The following is a 23,878-nucleotide window of genomic DNA, read 5'->3' as shown; positions in this document are numbered from 1 at the left end:
GCGATCTCCTCCCATCTCGGCCTCCCGAAGTGTTGGGATTACAGGCATGAGCTGCTGCGCCTGGCCATGAGGGGAACCTTTCAAAACTTTCCTGGCAGCAGCTGGTCCTTGGGGTGCAAGTCTTCTGCATCCAGGGCAGGTGGCCTGTGGCCACCCCCTTGTACAGAGAGGAAAGGGGCAGCTGGTGAATGGCAGGGACTCACCCAGGCCCGAGAGCCCAGCCTCCTCCTCACAGGCTCTTTTTGCCCTTTCTGCCTCCTTGGGCTCCAGGTTAAATGGGACCCAGCTTCTCCCTTCCCTACATTACCCCGCAGAGTTCTCCCATTACCCCGTGTCAGGGGAAAGCCCTTTTCCCCGGCAGAGGCCTTGGGATCGGACCCAGCTCCTGCTGCTCCCAAGGCCTGTCTTGAACCCCTTTGGGGCAAGGCGTGGGCAGTGGTGGGGGGGGGGGTGTCCTGTCGAGTGGGCCGGGCCCATGTCACCCTCTGAGAGGCCACAGGAAGGAATTTGGACATTATTCGAGATCCATAGGGAGCCGTGGAAGGGAGGTGATGGAGACACATTAGATTTGGGTTTAGAAAAATTGTTGTTGGCTGCAGTCCCGGAATGGACTGGCGGGGAAGAGGGGTGGTAACGAGACTGAAGGTGATCATGGTGATGAACTGGAGTATCAGTGGGGATGACATGAAAGACAGATTCCAGATATATTTAGGAGGAAGACTCAGTAGGACTTGGTTTCCCTCCTCTCTCCTCCCCTCCCCTCCTCTCCCCTCCCCTCCCTTCCCCTCTTCTCCCCTCCCCTCCCCTCCCCTCCTCTCCCCTCCCCTCCTCTCCCCTCCCCTCCTCTCCCCTCCCCTCCTCTCCCCTCCCTTCCTCTCCCCTCCCTTCTTTCCCCTCCCCTGCCCTCCCCTCCCCTTTCCTCCCCTTCCCTCCTCTTTTTTTTTTTTTTTGAGACAGAGTCTCACTCTGTCACCCAGGCTGGAGTATGGTGGCACGATCTTGGCTTACTGCAACCTCCACCTCCCGGGTTCAAGCAAATCTCCTGTCTCAGCCTCCCGAGTAGGGGATTACAGGCATCCGCCACCACTCCCAGCTAATTTTTGTATTTTTAGTAGAGACGGGGTTTCACCATATTGGTCAGGCTGGTCTCGAACTCCTGACCTCAGGTGATTCACTCACCTTGGCCTCCCAAAGTGCTGGGATTACAGGCATGAGCCGCTGTCCCTGGCCTCATAGTTTTCATTACCTTGTAAATTTGGGATTATCTACTTTTTATTTTCTGACTTAAAAAAACCTGACCGTTCTGAATGTTTGCCCGTATCATGAACTATGCTTTTAGAGCATGATTTTTTTTCATGGTGCATCATATGGACAGAACATATTTTATTTAATCTCCTGTCATTGGACAGTTAGCTTCCCCCTCCCATATTGAAAATACTGAGATGAACATCTTTGTACCACATCTTTGCATGAATGTCTTTGCACTAAATCTTTGCACTTATCTTTTCTTGAAGATAAGAACCCAGAACGGGGTTATGGAGTTAAAAGGCTGGGGATGTTTTGAAAGGCTTTTGATTAAAAATTGTTGAATTGCTCTCCAGAAAGGCTGTTCCAGTTTACATTTTCAGCAAAAGTAGATGAGAGAGTGCCTATTTCTCTGCATTCTTGCCAGCACTGGGTATTACTGTTTTCCTTAATTCTTGCCAATTTTATGGGGAGGAAAAGAGGTGGCTCACTGTGTCAACGTTTATTTCTTTGAATACTATGAAATAGAATCCTAGAATCTTTCAGCTGGAGGAGACTCTTGGGGCCAAGTAGTTCAATGCCCTCATTTTACAAGTAGGCAAATTAAGCGCCAGAAAGGTGAAGCATCTTCCCCAAGGTCACACAGCAAATATGTGGCAGGAACTGCTTTGTTCCTGTCAGGGCACCTCCCACTGTGCCAAGGTGAGTTGGCTGTTGGGGTTCAGATAGGGATGTCTTGCCTTCTTTTTATCTATCTATCTATCTGTCTATCTATTGAGATGGAATCTCACTTCCGTCACCCAGGCTAGAGCGCAGTGGTGCGATCTCGGCTCACTATAACTGCCACCTCCCAGGTTCAAGCTGTTCTCCTGCCTCAGCCTCCTGAGTAGCTCGTATTAGAACGTGCACCACCACACCTGGCTAATTTTTGTATTTTTAGTGGAGATGGGGTCTTGCCATTTTGGCCAGGTTGGTCTCAAACTCCTAGCCTCAAGTGGTCCACCCACCTTGGCCTCCCAAAGTGCTGGGATTACAGGCGTGAGCCACCACGCCTGGCCTAGGGATGTCTTGACTTCTTCACTGAGGTCTTCTGCTGGGGTTCATCTTGCCCCAGATATCTCTAGCACTCTGGTAAGAAAAAAAGCCAATATAAATTAAAAAGCACATCATCATTATGGTCATAACAAGATGAATCAATTTTCACATTCTGTGTATGATCTATTTTGCAGGGCAGAGAGTGTCAGAGATTACCTTGCGGCGTTTCTAGGTAACTTGAGATTGGGGTCATATTCTGACCAAGGGCAGAACGGCAGGTGCTGAGGACTTGAAGGTCAGTTCTGCTGTTTCCTGGCTGGGCGATCCTGGCCAGCTCCTTACGTCTCTGAGCTCTGAGGTCCCTTGCGCATGAGACAGGGATGTTTGCACAGGGATCTGCACGTAGTACGTGCTCAGTAAATGCTCTCCCAGGAAGGAGGCTGCTGGACCGGCCGTATCAGGGACAGCCGTTCTTGGCCACTCCCCTGGGCAGTCACAGAGTGAGCTGTCACAGGCTCTCGGCTGAATTGGGAGCGAGTGGCAAACATGGAGGGCCTCTGTGGTGGCCCGGCTGGGTTGGTGGCCAGATTGTTCTGTGTCTGGCTCCTGGCTTGGTGAGTTGGGGAGGGAGAAGGGTTGTGGCAGGCTGGCTTTTAGGCTCCTGTGCGCCCAGGGGCTCAGAGGATGGACAGCAGCCTGCCTGGGCTTCAGTCCCAGGACCATCATGGCCTGGACAGTGGCTTTGGAGTCACTAGTTCCCTCTGGGACTCAGTTTCCCTTTCTGTACAATGTTCAAATTGCCAGATAGTGAGACCCAGTGGGGAAGGTACGTCAGGGCCCCAGGGACGGAGTGTGCTTGGGCTCTGGTGTTCAAGACCCAGGCCCTTGGATCTTCTCAGCCTCAGGCATGGTTCTTAGCCTCTCGATACCTTAGTTTTCTCATCTGGGGGTTGGGGATAAGGGACTTCTACTACACAGAGCCGTGTGCGGGGTTAGGAATAACAGACGTTGAACTTGGCGGCTCATCTCGGCCCTCCTTTTGCTCCTGGTGGTGGTGGAGGATCTGCGAGCTGCAGCACGGGACGGTCAGGGGCTGTCGCTGCGGTGAGAATCTGGTATTAGGCACGTTCCGTGTGACCCAGGCCTGTCCTTGGTGTTCACGTGTGTTCCTCACCAACTCCACCCAGGAGCCCTGTGGGGTCCCCTTTTTACAGATGAGGAAATGGAGGCTCAGAGTGGATGAGAGCTGGCTCATGGTCCCACGGCTGGAGAGTGGTGCCATTGGGGTCTGATCCCCGTCCCCTCTCAGCCTGGAGTCCGCACACTGAAGCCCTGGGCCACGGTGAGGGGCCCCTGCTTGGTGGAGGTGCCAGGGAGCCGCCACGGAGGTGTGCAGGTGAGCGTGAGCGGGCCCGGGTGCCTGGTGTGGGTGTTGCAGGCAGGGCGGGTGCTGCGGGGCACGTGGGCAAGTCCCGATTCACGTGGGCACGCTCCGAGCGTGAGTGACGGGGTCATGGCGTGTGTCAGGAGTGGGTGAGCCGGGCACTCCTGTGCGCACGCGTGTGGTGGTGTGTGAGGGCAGCTCTGTACAGGTTGTAAATGTAGGTGTGCCTGGGGGTGGGGGACGCTGGGGAGGGAGGCACAGACAGGCCGGGAGCCGCGCCAAAGGCTGGGAGCTCAGCTGCCAGGTCTGGAACCAGGTGATAAGCTGCCACTCCCCGAGGCAGTAGGGGAGTATTGTGGTTGGGGGGAGATGACAGCAATGACGACCACCGTTTACCCAGTGGGCACTCGGGACCAGGAGTGCTGAGTGCTGCCCTCTCCCCAAAGCCCTGGGAGTAGGGACCCTTATACCCATTTTACAGATGAAGAAAGGGAGGCCCAGGCAAGTTCAGGGACACGCCCAAGTCCCCCCAGCCAGCTAGTCGATGGCCAATCGGGGTTCAGGCTTAGATCTTTATGTTGCCAGAGCCACGCCCTTCCCACCAGGTGCCTGCCTCCCACCGTCTCTGTGAGCCTCAAAACCTTGGAGTTCCCTGCCAAGGGGAGGGAGCGCCCAGTCCCTGGGAGCATCCAAGCCGCTGCTGGAGCATCAGACACTGGCCAGGCATCCCGGACTCCTGGGCTGGGTGTGAGGTTGGTGGCAGATAGGATCCTTCCCGCTGGTTCCAGAGGTTCTGCCTCCTGCAGGAGATTTGGGGCAGCCTCCGCCTTGCCTTCCTCCAGGAAGGAGGCAGAGTAGAGGCCTTGTGGAAAGGCGGCAAGAGGAGAGGCGCTGATAGGAGTGTGTGGCGCAGCTGTGCCCTGGCCTCAAAGGCTTCCTCAGCCTCCACCCACCCCAGTGGAGGCTCAGCAGGTGCTGACCGTGTGTGGGCGCTGGGCTGATCTCAATGGTCATCCTCCCGCCCTGGGAACTTAGGAGCAACGTACCCCCATCTTACGGTGCTGGCACCACCCCTGCTCCTGGGAAGCCTTGTCACGGACAAGGTGGTGAGGACCGAGTGCCCCTGGCCATCCTGCCCTGCCCTGTGCCTGGCTCAACCCAGGTGCCTTTGGAGGTATCTGTCCGACAGAGAAAGAGACCAAGTCCTCACGGGTGCAGTGTGGGTTTTGGGGGCATGGTGGCCAAGGGGACCCCTGTGACTTTTAGCTCCTTGAGGTCTGGGCCACATCTTGTGGTCTTTGGTGTCTGTGGGGTGTGTGGCCCGGGGTGTCCTCGCCTCTGCAGAAGGCTGGGATCTTTCCGAAGAGTTTTTCCCTGCAGTGCTGTGGTTTGCTCTCCCTGGTGACCAGGACAGGACCTGCCTGTGCTCCTGACCTACAGTCTGTCGGGGAAGGGGGACAGCCAGGGAGTTGAGAGTTGGGTCCTGGTTCCAGCCTGGCTTGCTGTGGCCTCTGGCTGCCCCTCTCAGGGCCGCAGTCTCCCCATCTGTTCCACTCTCTGTGAGATGCAATGTCACCATTTCTCAGCTCCGGGTGCCCTGACCATGCGGCTGGGGGGAGGAGCTCCTTGCCCAGGAGGGGTGCAGGGCAGTTGCTGGCTTTGGCACTTCTGAGCCACCGAGGGGGCCCCAGGAAGCTGGTGAGGCATCCAGGCCACTGTGCTCTGGATTCCCTGGCAGGGGAGCAGGGGGAGGGCAGGAGGAATGTGGCTTTGAGGAATGTTTAACCCAAGGCAGAAATAGCACTCTGCCTTTTTATTTCAGGCTTGAGTTTTCAGCAGGGAAGTGGGTTCAGTGTGCCTTTCTCTCTCTCCAGCTGTGGGCCATGGCCACCTCGGCTCCCCCACAGCCCTAGCTTTGGGGATGGAAAGTGGCCTCTTTATCTCTTTCTTTCTTTTTATTTCTCTCTCTCTCTTTCTTCCTTTCTTTCTTTCTTTCTCTCTCTCCCTTCCTTCCTTCTCTCTTTCTCTTCCTTCCTTGTTTCTCTTTCTCTTTCTCTTTTCCTTCCTTCCTTTTCTTTTCTCCTTTCCTTTTTCCTTCCCTCCTTCTTTTCTTTTCTTTCTTTTTTTTTTTTTTGAGACAGAGTCTCGCTCTGTCGCCCAGGCTGGAGTGCAGTGGCACGATCTCAGCCCACTGCAAGCTCTGCCTCCCGGGTTCACGCCATTCTCTGGCCTCAGCCTCCCGAGTAGCTGGGACTACAGGCGCCCGCCACCATGCTCTGCTAATTTTTTGTGTTTTTTAGCAGAGATGGGGTTTCACTATGTTAGCCAGGATGGTCTCGATCTCCTGACCTCATTATCCGCCCGCCTCGGCCTCCCAAAGTGCTGGGATTACAGGTGTGAGCCACCGCACCCGGCGTCTTTTCTTTTCTTTCTTCTGCTATGGGAAACAGAAAGAGCCCTAGACTTGGAACCAAACAGAGCTGGGTTCAAATCCTTTGCTCTCCACTTCTGGCCCTGTGACCACTTCCTTCTCTGAACCTCTGCAGAACTGGGAGAGGGATGCTGAGCCAAGATGGCTTTTCTGGTCGTCTGGTGTCCGGGGCTCCTCTCAGGGACCCACAGGCCTGGATTCAAATCCCAAGTCCTCTACTGGTTAGTTCTGGGACCTTGGTCTGGCCTTTCCCACCGAGCCCTCAGACTTCATCTGTGAAATGGGCAGATGCCTCCCAGGATTGTGGATGGGATTCATGCGAAAACATTGGTGACAGGGCCTGGCATGGCTTATCCCAGGCTTTTAATCCCTCCTGATGCATCCCCGCGCCTTCACCTATAAAACAGGAAGACAATGCCTCTTGCAGACTTTTTGCTAGGTTGGATGAGGGAGCCATGCAGCGTGCTAGGGCAGCCCAGAGGCACCTTTTCTTTCTTTTTTTCTTTTTCTTTTTTTGTTTTGAGACAGAGTCTCGCTCTGTCACCCAGGCTGGAGTGCAATGGTGCAATCTCGGCTCACTGCAACGTCTGCCTCCCAGGTTCAAGCGATTCTCTTGCCTCAGCCTCCCGAGTATCTGGGATTACAGGCGTGCACCACCACGCCTGGCTAATTTTTTTTTTTTTTATATTTTAGTAGAGACAGGTTTTCGCCATGTTGGCCAGGGTGGTCTTGATCTCCTGACCTTGATCCGCCTGTCTCGGCCTCCCAAAGTGCTGGGATTCAGTGAGCTGAGATTGCGCCACTGCAGTCCAGCCTGGGCGACAAAATGAGACTCTGAGACTCCGTCTCAAAAAAAAAAAAGGGCTGGGGTTACAGGTGTAAGCCACCGCACCCGGCCATCCCCGAGGCAGGCACCTATTCATCGGACCCAGCCCTCTGCTTCCTCCCACTGGCCATGGGTGGGACCCATCCTCGTCCACACTCGCATCAAAGCCCAGCGGCTACTTCCAGGGGGGGATGTCCTTGGGCCCGGCCTCCTCCTCAGTCCTGGTGGTGACGACATGTTTCACCGTCCCCCTTGATTCAGCTGGGAGCTGTGAGGACCGACTGCATCTTATTGCATGACTGCGTCTCGTTGCGTGGCTGCTGGAGTAGCCCCCTGCTCCTAGAACAGAGCCTGCGCATATTGTTGGAATGAATGAGAAAACAAGTACATAAACGAGCAAGCCAATGAATGAATGAAGTTCCTTCTTATCCATCTTGGGCTTTGCTTTCTGTTTCTGTCCAGCCCTCTCCTACCTCCTGGGCTGGGGGAGGGGGGTTTTCCTCCGTGGCTGGGGGATCCTGAGAAGTGGGGTGTGGGGAGGCTGGGCCCCAGCTGGCCAGGCCTCGTGAGGACCCCAGACCCTTCTCACCTGCTGGGGCTGGGGAGTTGAGGAGGGGTCCAAGCCGCCAGCCACCCAGCAAGGCCCCTCCTCCCGGCCCTGCTCCTGCCTCTTTGTAGGAACCGAAAGATTCCTGTTCAAAGGCAGGAGCTGGGGCTATTTTTGGCACTGTGGGGGAAACAGCGAACGCTTTCCTTCTGTTCAAAAATATATGGTGTGTGTGCTGGGCAGAGGAGGAGCTTGAGAGCTCAAAGCCTGCACTGGCCGGGTTCTTGCCCCTCCGCCAGTGGCCCCACCACCCCCTGCGTGCCCAGCAGCCCACACAGCCTTGCCGGGCCATTGTTGTCTTCAGGCTTCCCGTGATGAGGCCTTTGCTGCGCCTGAGCGCAACATGATCTCAATTAAAATGAAGAGCAGCTGTCAAAATCGCTGAGCGGAGCCTGCCTAGGTGCCCCGGCCATGATTCCCCAGCTCAGGTTCTGTGGAGCTGGGGACGGCCTTGAGAAGAGATCTAGGTGCATCTCAAGGAAGGAGGCCTGGCCAGCAGGGAGCAGAGGGGAGGCCCTGGGTCCTGTGGGGGGCGTGTGTGGCCAAACGGGTTCCTGGGCCACCTTGCCAGCCCTCACTCCTTGATTTAGAGAATGTTTATGGAACAGCTGCCTCGTGTTAGGCCCTGCAGATGCTGGGGACACAGGGCAGGCTGGCTGGCTGGATTTCTGGCCCTGCTGGCATTCACAGTTTGGCGGGGAGGCAGATGTCAGGCCGGGATAAGCGTCAAGACAGGGCTTTGCACAATGGACTGGGAATCTCCCTGGTCTGGGGTGCATCTGGGAGGGCTTCCTGGAGGAGATAATATTGTAGTTGAGACCCGGGGCTAGGGTTGCCAGACATACTGAAAAATGATTTGCTGTTTATCTGATATTTGAACTTAACAGGGTATCTGTATTTTTGTTTGCTGAATTTGATAGTACTGCTTGAGGGAGATGAGAAGTTTGCGGGGAGGGTTTGTGTGGGGGACGATGAGAGTGCTTCAGGCAGCAGGAACAGCATGTTCCAGGTCAGTCCTCACCTTCCAGGGCTCCCGAACCCCCAGCCCCAGGAAGGGGTGGGAGACACAGAGCTGGTCTCCATCACAGCTCAGGCAGAAGCCAAATTGGTCACAGAAGCCACACGGTCACATCTAATGTCACAGTCGGTAGAGCAGGGAGCCCTCTGAATGGAAGCCCTGAGAGGGTCCCAAGGAGGTGTCAAGGTTTGGCAACTCTGGGGACATGAAATTGCACGGTGACTGCAGCATAGAGGGCCTGTGGCCGTGAGGGTGCTGATGGCGGGAGGGCCCTGATGGCAGGAGGGCCCGTGCTGTGCTCAGCCTGGCTCCAAGCACGAGGGGCACTGACGAGCGATTGAGCAGCTCAGAGGTGAGCTTATGTGGCCAGAAGCAGATCCGCGGAAGTCCCTTGGCCTCTCCAAGCTGCCGTTTCCTGGTTGTGGAGTGGGGTTGCTGATGGCCCCTGCTTTAGGAGGTACCTGGAGAGGCGGGGCGGGGGCGCGGGCAGTGGGTTGGTCCCTCAGAGCTGTTGGCTGACCCAGCAGGGCAAGGGCTCCGCTAGGAGGACTGTCTCGGAAAGCAAGGGAGCAATGTGAGGCCACAGGGCACACCTGGGAGACGGGGGGCCCTGCCCAGGGAGGCACTGGCAGGTATCCCAGTCAAGGTCAGGGTCCGGCCTACAGCGAGCTCTGGCCAGGCTGATGTGTGCGCGTCTGTGCCTCTCTGTGCCCCGTTGCCGCCATCCCTGGGTCCTCCTGCTCTCTGAGCACCGTGATAAGGACCCTGATGAGTCACTTTGTGCCTCCTCCAGGAGGGCAGGCCAGGGCCGAGCCTCCACCCTCCGCTCTTAAAGGGCCAGAGCCGGAGTCAGGGCTGCTGCCTGCTGCTGGCCAGGGCTGCCTCTGCCTGGGCTCCAGCAGCAGCCCTCGCCACCCCTCCCAGCCAGTTGCCCTGGAACACATGTCCTAAAACCTCCTGTGGTCCCTGCAGGAGCCGTTCTGCCCTCTGCAGCTCAGGGGCCAGACCTCGGTGTTTCGGAAGCAGATCCACTGCATTCTGGGAGGGGAGGTGCTGGCGGTGGCCGATGCTGGTTCCACCCCTGGTGCCGCCGTCGCCCAGTCTCTGCGTCCCTGCCAATGCCATCTCCATCTATCCCTGTGTGGAGGGCCTCGCACCTTCCCTGGGGTCTCTCTTCACCTCTCGCCTCTGTTGCATCTTGGGAGCCTCACAGTGCTTCCATTCAGAGGGCTCCCTGCTCTACTGGCTATGACATTAGGTGTGACCGTGTGGCTTCTGTGAACAATTTGGCTTCTGCCTGAGCTGTGATGGAGGCCAGCTTTGTGTCTCCCACCCCTTCCTGGGGCTGGGGTGGGGGTCCCTGGAGGGCTAGGACTGAAGCAGGAATGTGGGGACTAGGGTGGGGGAGGCAGATGCCACATGATCCAAAGTGGGGAGATGGGGGGTGGTGGCCTGCTCGGCTTCTTGCAGTTCCTGCCCCTGCGGGGTGCCCCCGTTACTGGCCCTGGCCATCTGGTCTTGTCTTTGGGTGCTGTGACACCTATATTAATAGTAGTGGCAATTGTTAACATTTTGGGTTACTTGCTGTGTTCTCTCCACCTGGACCACGCCACGCTGCCTCTGGATAAGGTTTTGTTCTAGTGTGATGTGGCTTCTTGTGGTTCCTGAACTCGCCAGGCTCTGGATGGCCTCTGAGGCTTGGACCTGCAGCCTCTCCTGGAAAGCTCTGCTTCTTCTTCTTTGCCTGGCTGAGGCCTGCACATCAGCCCTTTCCTCAGGGAGCACGCCTGACCCCCTAGGCTAGGTTGGGTTCCTGCTTCACATTTCATTAACCCTGAACTTTCCTTTTTTTTTTTTTTGAGATGGGGTTTCGCTCTTGTTGCCCAGGCGGGAGTGCAATGGCTCGATCTCGGCTCGATCTCGGCGGAGCCTCCTGGGTTCAAGTGATTCTCCTGCCTCAGCCTCCCGAGTAGCTGGGATTACAGGCATGTGCCACCATGACCTAATTTTATATTTTTAGTAGAGACGGGGTTTCTCCATGTTGGTCAGGCTGGTCTCGAACTCCCGACCTCAGGTGATTCACCCGCCTTCTTGGCCTCCCAAAGTGCTGGGATTACAGGCATGAGCCACTGCGCCCAGCCTCTTTCCTTTGTTTTTTTTTTTTTTTTTTGAGACGGGGATCTCACTTTGTTGCCCAGGCTGGAGTGCAGTGGTGCAATCTTGGCTTGCTGCAACTTCTGCCTCCTGGGTTCAAGCGATTCTCCTGTTTCAGCCTCCCGAGTAACTAGAATTACAGGTGCCTGCCACCATGCCTAGCTTATTTTTGTATTTGTAATAGACACGGGGTTTTGCCATGTTGGCCAGGCTGGTCTCAGACTCCTGACCTCTGGTGATCCGCCCGTCTTGGTCTCCCAAAGTGCTGGGATTACAGGCATGAGCCACTGGGCCCAGCTGAGCTTTCCTTTCTTATTATGACAGATAGCTGTGTGGGTGTGTGCTAACAGGGTGTGTCTCCCCTGTTGTATCAGGGACTCAGAGGACAGGAAACTGTGTCTAGGTCATTGCTGTGTCCCTGGAGCCTGGCTCAGGTTCTGACCCATTGAGAGTGCTCAGAAATTAATTGCTGGATGAAGGAAAGGGTGAAAATCCTGTTTGTTCCTTTAAGCACCCTGCAAGAAAGGTATTGTGACCACCACTATTCCCATTTTACAGCTAAGGAAACTGAGGCTCAGAGAGGTGAATTTAGTTACCCAAGGTCACTTGTCTACAGGGGCTAAAGAATGAGTCAGTTTAGACAAAGACCCTTTCTATTGAGTAGGTCAGTTGCTTCAGTGCCTTCCACAATGTCGGACCTTGGCAGTGTTTGGGAAATGCTTGGGGAATGGGACTGATCCGAATCCCTGAGTGCCGGGGTCGGCTCTGAAATGTTTGAGAGGGTCCCCACCAGGAATCTTGAGAAAACTCCACACACCCAAGATTTCCCCAGGGTCTTGGCCAGCCACGGTGGCTCACGCCTGTAATCCCAGGACTTTGAGAGGCCGAGGTGGGCAGATCACTTGAGGTCAGTAGTTGGAGACCAGTCTAGTCAACATGGTGAAACCCTGTCTCTACTAAAAATACAAAAATTAGCCGGGTGTGGTGGCGCGTGCCTATAATCCCAGCTACTCAGGAAGCTGAGGCAGGAGAATTGCTTGAACCTGCTTGAACCCAGAAGGTGGAGGTTGCAGTGACCTGAGATTGTGCCACTGCACTCCAGCCTGGGTGACAGAGCTAGAAGATAGACTCCATCTAAAAAAAAATATATATATATATATATATATATATATATATATATATATATATATATATATATATATATGTATGTATTCCCAAGGTCTCGAAGGCCCCGAAGAGGCAGAAGATGTGGCTCACTTCCTTTTGGAAGATTCTGAGCTGAGTCTGGCAGGAAAGATGGCTTGAGCCAGGGGGTAGTTCTTGTATGTTTATGCAAGAGAGAGACAGAGAGAGAGAGAGAGAATATATGTGGTCATTGGAACAAGTTCCTTTACTAGCCAGGAATAACTTTGGGTTTTAGAAAATAAAAGTAGCCCTGTCTACTTTCCAACTTACCCACCTAAAACAAGAACATGCATTCTGTGAGAACACACATACATTGAGCACCTACTATGTGCCAGATGCTACCATTTGGCTGCAACTTAGGCAGACATAGATCCTGCCCCATGGAGCACCCAGCCATTGGGGAAGGTCCAAATCGGACAAAAGCAGGCACTCACAGAGACAGAACAAAACCATTTCTCATACAGCTTCTCTGAGGCCACTGTGTACATTTTCAACTGGTTTCTTTCCATCTATTTTCTACGTATGTAACTATGGTAGGTTTTATCGCCCTTAGTTTTCTGGTGAGAAAACCAAGGGAGGTTAACTGACTTGTTCAATGTCACACAACTGGAACATGGTAGAGCCGGGATTTGAACCTATGTCAGTGCGACTTGATCTGGGTCACTCAGCCAGTCAAAGCAAGTTAACAGATCAGCAGATACTGAGAACCTTTGCCTGCCAGCACCAACGGTACTTTGTTGGGGCGTCAGAGATGCCAAAGATTCAGTAACTCTTTGACAGCGTGCGGGAGGTGGGCAGGATCATCCTTGGGGATGATATCTCCCAGCTAAAGCCTTCCTGAGCCTGGACTCTGGAGTCGATAAACCTGGCCTCCATCTCCACTCCTCCACCCCTGACTGCGTGATCTTGGTCGAGTGCTTTGCCTCTCTGTGAAACCGCAGTTTCTTGGAAGTGGGCTGGCAGGGACCCCCGCCTGTCAGCACAGGGCCTTGGGGAGGATCCCAAGGGGCTGAGAGGGAAACGGGGCTTTGATTTTGAATCTGAGCGGCTCTAAGCAGCCTCTCTCCTGGCTCCACTTCCTGCGGGAGCGGCAACAGCTTCCCATCTTGGTGTCTGCCCCAAGGCCTGGCCCTCTGACTTTTATTCAGACCCCACGACTCCTCATCAGCACAGCATCTCCAGGGCGCCCACCATGTGCTGGGCTTGGTGCTTGTGACCTGTATCCTCTCGTTGGCCCCTGACAGCAGGGCAGGGAGCACGCTGACCCAGGCCACGTGGCGACTGGATAGTAGGTAGACCCATCTGTGCAAAGGCCCTGGGTGATCCCTGCTGGACTGTGTGTCCCAAGCCGAGAGCCTGGCTTTAGAGGGCCTCGGGCAGGAGAGCCAGGCCTGGGTGCAGAGCGGTGAAGAGCAGCTCCCGGGAGCTGGGGCTGAAGGTTACCTGGCCCTGGCCCGAGTCTGCCCTCCGGGGCCAGGGACTCCATCTACTCGCCATTCCTGAAGACAGGCTGGGAGATCCCCCAACAGGTGAAATACCCCCCGATTCGAGTGCTCAGCCTTCCTCCCACCAGCCCGGAGGCTCTGGCATCTTTTACATGGAGGCGAGGCAGCCGTGGGGATGTAAGGAAGGGAGGTGGGGGCCGGTAGGGGGTGGTCAGAGCCTGGTCAGCTGGATGGCCGTGGGCATGGGGCTCCCCTGATGAGCCCAGGTGCCTCATCCTGAGACAGATACAGCAACAGCCCATGGCCCCCTGGGCTGTGTGAGACGCTAATGAAATGAGGGTTCAGGCTGGTGCCGGGCAGACCGCAGTCAGCACCCGATGGCGACAGCGGCCGTCACAGCTGCTCACCGCTGCACATGGCGATCTGATGGCCCTGGCGGGCAGCCTGCTTGGAAGGGGCAGCGAGCAGAGCAGACGGGGCCCGCCTACCTTTCCTGCTGGCCGCTGTGTGCCCCAGCCCAGTGCTGGACCAGTCCTGGCTGGCACTCAGCGAACTGGGGTGGAGACAGTGACTGCCAAGGAGGCTGGGACACCACTCCCACAATGGGGACACGTGATGGGGGGCTGGAGGGCAGAAGGGCTGGGGAACGCGCGGCGAGTGGGTCAGGGCGAGGGGCTCCTGCAGCGGCTTTGCTCAGCCAGGAGTGCCCGGGAGCTCTAGGCAGCAGGCCAGGCCTCCTTTCTGGGGCAGCTCAGGCCTGGTGCTGGGGCCCAGCTGCCCTTTAGCCAGGCAGCGGTGGCAGACAGGTATGGGATTGGGAGTGGGGGGTGGTCTCTCTTCTCACCCTGGCTGGGGCATCGAGTAATAAGTACAACAGCAGTGATGATCATGCTGACTGCCTCGTGCCAGGCAGCTCCTGCGTCTGCTGTCACGTTACTCTGAGCTTGGAGGCAGTGCCGCCAAGCACTCCATTTTAGAGAAGAGGCTGCCGCCCTTGTCCAAGGTCGAGGGTTAATGAGTCTGGGGCCCGGCCACGTTGTCTGGCCCAGAGCCTGTGCCCACCTTCCTGTCCTCACTCCAGCCCTCTCGGGGGCTGCTCTTCCTGGACACGGGGTCTGTCGTCGTGGGAAATGAGGCGCTCCAGCCCCTCATTTACTTGTTGCCTGAAGGTCACTTTGTGGAGCGTGGGAGCTGGGGGGCCTGGAGGTCTCAGGAGTTGACCTCTTTCGTGGGACAGAGAGGGGAGGGTGCGTGGCCACGTTCACACATTGGGTCAGGAGCAAAGGTGGGCAGCCAGGACTCCCTGCCCATCCAGGAACACCAGTATATATCCCCGGGGCCTTCTGAAATCACCTGATGCTGCCGTGTGACTCCAGGGAGGTTCTCCCCCAGGAGCCGGTGCTGCAGTGAGAGGGGGGAGTGATCTGAGGCCTTGTGTGCTTGGGGCACCTGGAGGATTGGAGCAGCAGGTGGCTGCTTCCCAGCCCTCGAGTGTAGCAGGACCCCAGTGGGAACCCCACAGGTGTTTCACTCTCTTTTCTGTCCTCCCCACCTCCCAGTGTGCGGTACTCCATGGTTGGCACAGCTAGTAATGTCCTCTCTCACAGATGGGGAAACCGAAACCCAAACTGGGGAAAAAACCGGTCACACAGCAACGGAGTGGCAGATCCCTGGAGTCCAGGTCCCACAAGAGACCACCACCATCTTCGCTTTGAGGAACTGCCCCTCCCCAGGGGTGGGCCCGGTGTGGGGGCAGGAGGGTGTGTGCGGCCAGCGGTGCACTCCCTCCGCTCTGACTTAGCTGTGCTGTTGCTGCCCAGGGAGGGCTTGGGGCAGAGCACCCTATTCTCAGGAGATGGTACCGAGGGGGCTCTCAGGTACTGCAGGGAGAACACAGCTGCGGGGTGCTGTGAGGAGGGGCAGGGGTGAGGCTGGAGAGGCTGGAGACGCACTGAGGCTCTGGAGGAGGGTTCTAGGAGGGGAGGAATGTGACCACATTAGGGATGCTGGCAGCTGCAGGTGGGGACTGGATGGGAAAGTGGGATGGGGTGGGGGCTGAGAAGAGGCCGGCACAGCAGCTGGGATGGTGTGGGGGCGATGTCCAGCCAGCCCTGGACAGTGGGGGCATTCTCGTATTTTTGAGGCAGCCAGGTTGGATGGGACTTGTCTGCAGTTGGTGCAGGACTGCCTGTAGGGAGATCTCTGGATGGGGACCTGGGAAGAGGCCCGGGGGATCCCTCTGGGCCACGTGGAGCCTGAGGGGCCTCTGGGCCATCGGTGAGGAGCTTGGACGGGGGTGGGGGAGCTGAACTGCAGGAGGGGCCAGCCGGGAGGAGACTGGGAGTGAGGGGCGCAGGGAGCAGAGCCGCCCCCGGAGAGCGTGTGAGCTGGGCGCTTGGAGGAGCCCTGGTGCTGGGAGATTGAGCACAGGAGAGGCGTGGGCCTGGGAGGAGCTTCTGAGGCCCGCTGCGCTTCTGGAAGGAGGACAGTCAGTGATCAAAGGTGTCAGGACCGAGGGGACTGTCTGATTTAGTAAGATGGGTCACTCGTGGCCAGGCCCAAAGGCCCTGCCTTCTATTCTTGTGCTGCGCAAACCCAAAGGCCCCCTTGCTGGTGCGGTTTTCCTTCAGCTGTGGTGGAGGGCTGGGGCCAGGTACAGACACACTCGGGCAGCCCTCATCCCTGGAGGTGGATCCAGGGCCAGGTCCGCCCCAGGAGGGACGGCGGAAGAGGCTGGATTGGCTGGCCGTCTGCCCTCCATGCCTCTAGCTGAAGCCAGCGCCGGGAGGGGGCTGCCAGCCCCTGCCTTTTGCTCCCACCATGTTTGAGCTGAGCTTCAATCAGGAGAGAGGTGTTTTGCTTTAGGGAAATCAAAATCAGACTTAACATCCTCCTGGGCTCCTGGGACTGGCTCTCGTGTTCATTCCTGGCAGACAAGGGCTGTGTGGAAGGGAGGAGGAGCTGGAGTAGAGGAGCTGGGGACCTCAGGAGCGCTGCCGGGGTGGAAAGGAGGCTGTGGGCACCGCGGGTGCTTCCTGGCTGTGGGGTACGAGCCTGGAGTCTGTGGGCGTGGGGGTGCGGTGAAGGCTAGGACCCACTCTCTGCTCTGAGCCTGCAGCTGCCCTCCCCTTCTGCAGCTCTGGCTCTCTGGGGGTCAGTGAAGGGGAGTAGAGTGGATGCCCAGCCCCCCTTCTCCCAGGGCCCTGTGCAGGCTCTGACTTCTCCATCCACTCCTCAACAACCTTGACAATGGCTCTGCCTGGTAGGAGTTTATACCCCATCCTACGGGTGAGGACTTGGAGGTTCAGAGGGGTTAAGAAACTTGTTTGGAATCACCCAGCCTTCAAGTGGCCCTGACAGGATGGCACCCCAGAGCTTTCCCCTGTCTGGCCCCATGGAGAGCATGGCCCATTGCCAGTTTTAAATCCTGGTTTTGGTACGAGCCTGGGCCTGCAGGCCTGGAGGCAGAGTGTGATGGAGATAGTTCGTTTTAAAAATTGGCCAAAGCCAGATGAAATTGTGAAGGTCAATGCATGAGAAACATGTTTGAGGATGTGTTCTAAACCCAGCCCAGTGGCTGGATGACGAAGGAGGAATCAGCAGGTGTTTTTCTCTGTCCCCTGTGTGCAGGGTGCTGGGCCAGGCTCTGAGGGTGACGCTAGGATGGGCCAGGAGAAGTGTCCTGGCCTCTGCAGGCTTAGTGTCCAGCTAGGAAAATGAGGGGAAGAAGTGCTTCTATCTCGCACTTGCTGGGTGCTGGACACTGGGCCGAGCACCAGTCCCTCCTCTTCCTGCTAGATGCCTGAGTCCCATTTTACAGATGAGCAAACCAAGGCTCAGAGATGCGGGGTCACTCATCCAAGACCACAGATCAGAGGGAGCCCTGGCCTGAAGTGCTCGCTGGGCTGGCCAAGGCCCTCTCTGGACCACTGTACTTCACCACTGCTCCCCCAAGCCCAGCCTGTGCCCCCTTGGTCAGACTCCTGTTGGCCCTCTGTCGTAGAACCCATGGGAAGACAGACCTCATGTGAAGGGAGCTTCCCAAGGGGCCAAGGCAGGGTCGGGAGGGCCTCCTAGAAGAGGGCCATCCCAGCTGGGCTTTGTTTTTTTTTTTTTTGAGACAGTCTCTGTCACCCAGGCTGGAGTGCAGTGGTGATCTCAGCTCACTACAACCTCTGCCTCCTGGGTTCCAGCAATTCTCATGCTTCAGCCTCCGTGGTAGCTGGGATTATAGGCACGCGCCACCACACCCGGCTAATTTTTGTATTTTTGGTAGAGACAGGGTTTCACCATGTTGGCCAGGCTGGTCTCGAACTCCTGGCCTCAAGTAATCCGCCCACCTTGGCCTCCCAAAGTGTTGGGATTACAGGCATCAGCCACTGTGCTCGGGCCCAGCTAGGCTTTGAAAGATGGATGGGGTTCCCTGGGTGGAACGGGTGAAGTGAGGAAGTGTTGCCGGCAGAGCACAAAGACCTGGAGGCTGGAACGGTCAGAGGAACTCCAGTGGGGTCAGGATGCGGGCCAGGGACCCAGGGAACAAGCTGTGCAAGGACTGCCTGCGTTCCTACCCTGCCCTAAACCCTGAGCCCTGAACCCAGAGCCCGGAGCCCAGACCCACCGAGGGAGGCAGAGGCGGAGGCCCTGTTAATTTCACATGTGGTTGGAGGCTCTGGGAGGAGGGGGAAAATGGGCCGGGCTGGGAACCAGAGCCTGGGAAGGTCACTCTGGCATCTGGGTGGAGGCTGAGGCAAAGGGAAGCTGAACCCCCAAATTGTCCCCCATCTCCCTCCCTCCCAGTGCCTGTCTTGGTGGGAACTGCTGGGGGCACAGGACCTTGGGCAGGACCCCCCAGCCCTCCTGGCATTGTGCAGTGGGGAGGGGAGGCAGGCACAGTGGTTGTGGGGTGAAGAGGACAAACATTTCCCTCAACTTTTTATTTTGAAAAATCAAGAGGAACATTGATGTGGTGGTGCAGGGACGCCTCTGTGTCCTCGAGTCTCCGGCTCTGCTGCATCTGTCCCCTCTCTTTCTACATACGTTGAGTGTGTATATTTCTAAACCATGTCACAAGAGGCTGCAGGCGTCTTGACCCTCACCCCTGAATAGCTCAGAGCATATCTCCAAAGCCGGGCGCGGTGTCTCACGCCTGTAACCCCAGCACTTTGGGAGGCCGAGGCAGATGGAACACTTGAGGTCAGGAGTTCGGGACCAACCTGACCAGCATGGTGAGACCCCGTCTCTACCAAAAATACAAAAATTAGCCAGGCGTGGTAGCAGGTGCCTGTAATCTTAGCTACTTGGGAGGCTGAGGCAGGAGAATTGCTTGAACCCTGGAGGCGGAGGTTGCAGTGAGCCCAGATCAACCATTGCACTCTAGCCCCAGCCTGGGTGACAGAGGGAGACTCCTCAAAAAAAAAAAAAAAAGAAAAAAAGAAAAAGAAAAAGGGCGTTAGCCTCAGTGCTGTTACCACCCCCACCTCATCCCCATGGCAGCACCTAATTACCAGTCCACAGTGCAGTGGCTTCCCAGCTGGCCCAGTGACAGCCATGATAACAGTTTTTTCCTGCTGATCTGGACCCGATCCAGGCATCTTGAGTTACATTTGGTTGCCTCGTCTGTTTAGCCTCTTTTTTTCTGGAACAATCCTCCAACTTGCTTTGCCTTTCCTGGCCCTGACTTGAAGTGTCCTGGTCAGTGGTCTTGTAGAATGTCCCACAGCCTGGATTTGTCTGATTATGTCCTTGTGGTTAGACTCAGGTTAATTATTTTTGGCGGGAGACCTTCACGGAACGTGCCCTTCCACTGCATCAAATTAAGGGGTACATGATATTGGGCTATTTCACGATCGAAGGCAGGGCAGGTTTGATCAAGGACGGTGGCTTTTTTTTGAATTTGTTATATTTTTTATTGTGTATTAGAAAAGGTATGACCAGCACAGTCACTGGTAACTTTATGGATATTATTGCTTAGGCTGAAGCTAGATTAAGCAGGTAAGTAAAAGCAAATTGAGATGATTTCAAGAAAAATCCTGAGTGAATCACTGGACACTGGACAGAGAAAGATCTCGAAGGTGATCTTGGAAGAGTTGAGCTTCTGGGAACCCAGACAGAATGGTTGAGAACACAGGCCTTGGTGATGGGCAAACCCAGGCTGAGGATGGGCACGTTCCTCTGGTCACCTCCCCCCCACCCCCGGCTCAGCTTCCTCTCCAGGTTGGGGTGGTAGCTGCTCAGCAGCGGGCTGGGGTTTGGACAAAGGACAGCCTGACCTGTGCTAGAGCTCCCTGGCTGGCGGGAGGGCTGGGGGCAGGTGGCCAGGACCCCAGAGATGTGGGTCCTGCCTGCTGTCCTTCAAGACCCTCCGTGGCTGGGCGTGGTGGCTCACGCCTGTAATCTCAGCACTTTGGGAGGCCAAGGCAGACGTATCACTTGAGATCAGGAGCTTGAGACCAGCCTGGCCAACATGTGAAACCCTGTCTCTACTAAAAATACAAAAATTAGCTGGCCGTGGTGGTGTGTGCCTGTAGTTCCAGCTACTTGGGAGGCTGAGGCACACGAGGATCACTTGAACCCGGGAGGTGGAGGTTGCAGTGAGCCAAGATAGTGCCACTGCACTCCAGCCTGGGTGACAGAGCAAGACTTTGTCTCCAGAAAAAAAAAAAAAAAAAAAAAAAGGCCCTCCAAGGCCCCAGGCAGTGAAGCAGTTAGGATTGCTGGGCCCTGGCTGGGTGCCAGGGGATACCTGCCAGCCTCAACTGTTTCCTAAAGGTCAATTCGCTGCTTAAAGCATGGGCAGGACTTATCTCCCCCACCCTAGCTCCGGTTCCCTGGGGCTCGGCTGCCTGCTGCACCCAGGGTTCTGTGGGGGGACCTTTCCAATGGGGGGAGCCCTAGTCATATGCCCTTCTCCCACCTCCCTGCCGCATCCTGGGAGTGTAGTTGGGGGTGAGGAAGGACGCGGAGGCTGAGGCAGAGCCCTGGGGGAAGGCTGCTGGGAGACATGGGTGGGGGGTGTCAAGGGAGAGTGGGACTTCTGAGCTGGGGGTCCAGGGAAGCCTCGCTCTGGCACTGTGAGGCCCGCCTGAGACAGTGGCCATGCCACCCAGCTCCTGCTGTTTGTGTCGAATGCTGCCACCCCTTGCCAAGGTCATACAAGGTCATGCAGACTCAAGGAGTTGTACCCAATTGGGCCTCCATCCTGATCTCTAGGGGCACCGTCCCAGCTCTGCTGTTTCCTGGCAAAGAGACCTCAGGTGATCTCAGACAAATAAGCAGACCCGTTGGAACTTCAATTCCTCATTGGGAAAACGGGGTCACACCTCCCTGTGGGGTTTCTGTGAAGCTGAGGAGCGGCAAGCACTTCAATTTTCCCAACAATCCCATTTCACAGATGAGAAAACTGAGGCTCAGTCAGGGGAAGCAATTTGCCCAAGGACACACAGTGCCCTGTGGGGCCGGATTTGAACCCAGGCGGTCTGTTCTGGCTTTAGCACCTGTGGCCCTGAGCTCCTGGCGGTACTGTGATGGGTCGCCTGTGTCTCCAGGTTTGGGCTTTCAGCATCCGCCCCACAGCCCCAGCTGCCATCACAGCGGGTGTGGGGGGCAGGCCCAGGCAGCCAGCCTGGATCAGACCAAGGACACCTTCCCTTTCCACCCCCATGCCGAATCCTGAACCCGTTCCTGCCCCATACCCTTTGCCAAAACTTTATTTCAGAAGATTTCTTTCTTTGACTCCAGGCCCGGTGTTTCTGGGTAACCGGCATCTCCCGCTGTTGCCTTCTCTCTCTCTCTTTCTCTTTTTTTTTTTGAGACACAGCCTCGCTCTGTCACCCAGGCTGGAGTGCAATGGCGTGATCTTGGCTCACTGCAACCTCTGCCTCCCGGGTTCAAGCGATTTTCCTGCCTCAGCCTCTAGAGTAGCTGGGACTACAGGAGCGTGCCACCATGCCTGGCTAATTTTTTGTATTTTTAGTAGAGATGGGGTTTCACCGCTTTAACCAGGATGGTCTCGATCTCCTGACCTTGTGATCTGCCTGCCTCGGCCTCCCAAAGTGCTGGGATTACAGGCGTGAGCCACCGTGCCTGACCTGCCTCCTCTCTTTTTATCTGAGGCCTGCTTGCAGACAGGTCTCTTCCTCCATCTCTGATTTGGGCTTGTGGGAGGAGAGTGCTGACCAGCACGGGGATGGAGGCATCTAGCCTGCCCAGGAATCTGGCTGCCTGGTTCTGAGCCACAGACCTAAGGTCAGACCCTTGCCTTGCCACTTCCTGATCTCTTTGTGCCTCAGTTTCCACATTTGGAGCTGGGGCAGAGTCGTGCCATCCTCCCTCCATGCTGTCATAAGAGCCGTTGAGCTAAAGCACAGAGGCCCGCCTTGGGCGCAGATTCGGGCTTGCGGCAGGCTCTTGGTATTTGGCAGCTGTTGCGAGCTTGCTTTGAGTGGTTTTTGAAAAGTGGCTTCCTCAAGTCTGGTCAGGCACAAACAATTCAGAGACACCTCTTTGGGCTTCCTTCCCACTTCCCTGGGAATAGATTCTAGTTCCTTTACTCATCTGACCTCCACCTGACACCCCTTTCCTGTCTGTTCATGTGTTCATTCATTCATTCATTCATTCATTCCACAAACCAGTATTGAGCACATTTGAGGGCCCTACGCCGTACCCTTTGCCAAAACTTTCTCTTGGAAAATTCCATTCTTTGACGCCAGGCCTGGCCTTTCCAGGTGTCTGACATCCCCGGGGATCCAGTAGCTTCCATGCGTTTATGAGTGAGTCCCCACAACAGGTCTGTGTGGCAGGTGCTGATAATATGATGCCCACTTTATGGATGAGGCGCCCAAGGCAGGGAGTGCAGGAGGAGCCGTCCCGCGCTCACACAGGCAGGGAGCGAGGGTGGCCTTGGTGGTGGTTTGATGTTCTTGTTCGGTGACTTTAGAGAGAACATTGATTTGGTTCCAACTTGAAACGATTCTGTACTTTTCAGAAAAAGCATTTTTGTTTGTTTCATGGCTCAGTAAAGAATGGGTATGTGGGCTTGGCTCCAGGCTCAGCTGCTCTCTGTAGCCTCTTTCAGCTTTTGCTTCACGGCTCTGTTCATGTCTTGCCAGTGAAAGAGCCCGGGCTGACCACGGAGAGGGGCTGCAGGGACAGGCTGACAGGGAGGGTGGTCCACCCTTCTGCTGAGAGCTGCCTCTTTTCAGCCTAGCTCCCCCCTCCCCCCCACATAGGCGGGGCAGCCGAGTGCCTGGGGAAGCCAGGGCCTTCCCTGACATCCCGTCCCCAGGGATTGAGAGATGGCAACGAGTAAGTCTTAGATGTTGGCCTGGGAGCAAGGGCTGTGGGAGAAGCAAACCCTTGAGTGCCACAGGGCATTCCTGGGGGCTCTCCCAGCAGCGGCAGTGGCAGTGGCAGGTAGCACGTGGGCACCGGGAAGGGGTGGGGCCAGTGTCCCCTGCTGGGGTGGTGGGTGCAGAGCCCCTGGCTAGGACTGCTCACCAAGGGAGCATTTTCTCATCCAGAGCAGGCCAGTGCCCGGGGACATAGCCGTGGGGAGGGGAGGGCTGGAGGGGAGGCCCCCCAGCGAATGTCTGCCCGTCTCCCGGGACACCTTCCCTGAGCTAAAAGCCTACTTTTCTGCTTTCTCTTGCAGTTACCGAGAAGGAGGTCCAGCAGTGGTGAGTAGCTGCTTTTTCTCAAACCGTGGAGGGGCTGCGGCTGTGGGCTTTGTGGGCTGTGGGCTGATGGGGACAGCAGTCCAGCTGCCCAGGACGGGGGCATGTGGAGGGGCCCCTGAGCATGGGGTCCAGACAGCCTTTGTTCAGTGGCCCTTGTCCTTGCGGGACTGACGTGGTTTCAGTGGAACTGGGTTGGGGGTGGCGCTGGGGTGTTTGTTGGTGGTCCTTGCTTTGAGTTGCATCTTTAGGGACCACCAAGGCCTGAAGGGTTGATTCCAGGCCCTGCTCACCAAAGAGAAGGGTATGGATAAGAAAGTCCTTCTATGACCTTGAGAGGTCCTTTCCCCTCGCTGGGGCTCCGTCGCCCCTTCTATAGAATGATCGATTCGATTGGATCAGGGATGGCAAATGGGTTTGCTCTTGGATGCCAGCTCTAATCAATCTGTCGTAGCTGCCTGGAGGGCCGTGATAAGGATTCCGAGGCCGTACGTCATGGAGCAAATGGAAAAGCGGCAGTGAGGGATAAGTGGGGCCTGTAATGGATGAGCAGTGCCAGGGCTGGGCCTGGGGGAGGAGGGCGGTGTATTGTCCGTCTTTGTGGAATGTGGAGCAGACAGGAGGCTCACCATGTAAGGTGGCTGAGCTGCAGGGGTGGCACGTAGGGACATGAGGCAATGAGCTTGGAGACTTTCCAGTCAAGTCTGGCAGGGCCAGGCACCCCCCAGGAGCCTCCAGGGCCACTCCCTACACCTCCCTGCCTCAAGTCCAAGCTGCAGATGGGGCAGGGCTATGCTGGCCCGCCTGGCTCTGCTGAGCCCTTGCTGGGAGGTGCCCCATTCTGGGATTGAGTTTCCGTCCTCACTTTCCACTTCTG

General features: G+C 56.4%; 1 protein-coding gene across 3 annotated transcripts in view; it reads left to right on the top strand.

The window, feature by feature from the left end:
* NCS1 (neuronal calcium sensor 1) overlaps positions 1–23,878 on the top strand; it is a 64,509-nt gene that overhangs the window by 5,563 nt on the left and 35,068 nt on the right. For 2 of the 3 annotated variants that reach the window (XM_063594141.1, XM_034929292.4), the window contains exon 2: positions 22,980–23,004. In XM_063594141.1, the coding sequence (XP_063450211.1) occupies positions 22,980–23,004 (25 nt within the window). Of the gene's footprint in view, positions 1–22,513; positions 22,634–22,979; positions 23,005–23,878 lie in introns of those variants that run through there. The other variant, XM_003822370.6, reaches the window with a different exon arrangement.

Source organism: Pan paniscus, chromosome 11, assembly GCF_029289425.2.
Source record: "Pan paniscus chromosome 11, NHGRI_mPanPan1-v2.0_pri, whole genome shotgun sequence".
Lineage (NCBI taxonomy): Eukaryota > Metazoa > Chordata > Mammalia > Primates > Hominidae > Pan > Pan paniscus.
Note: the sequence above shows the minus strand (reverse complement) of the source record. Positions and strands in the feature narration are given on the sequence as shown.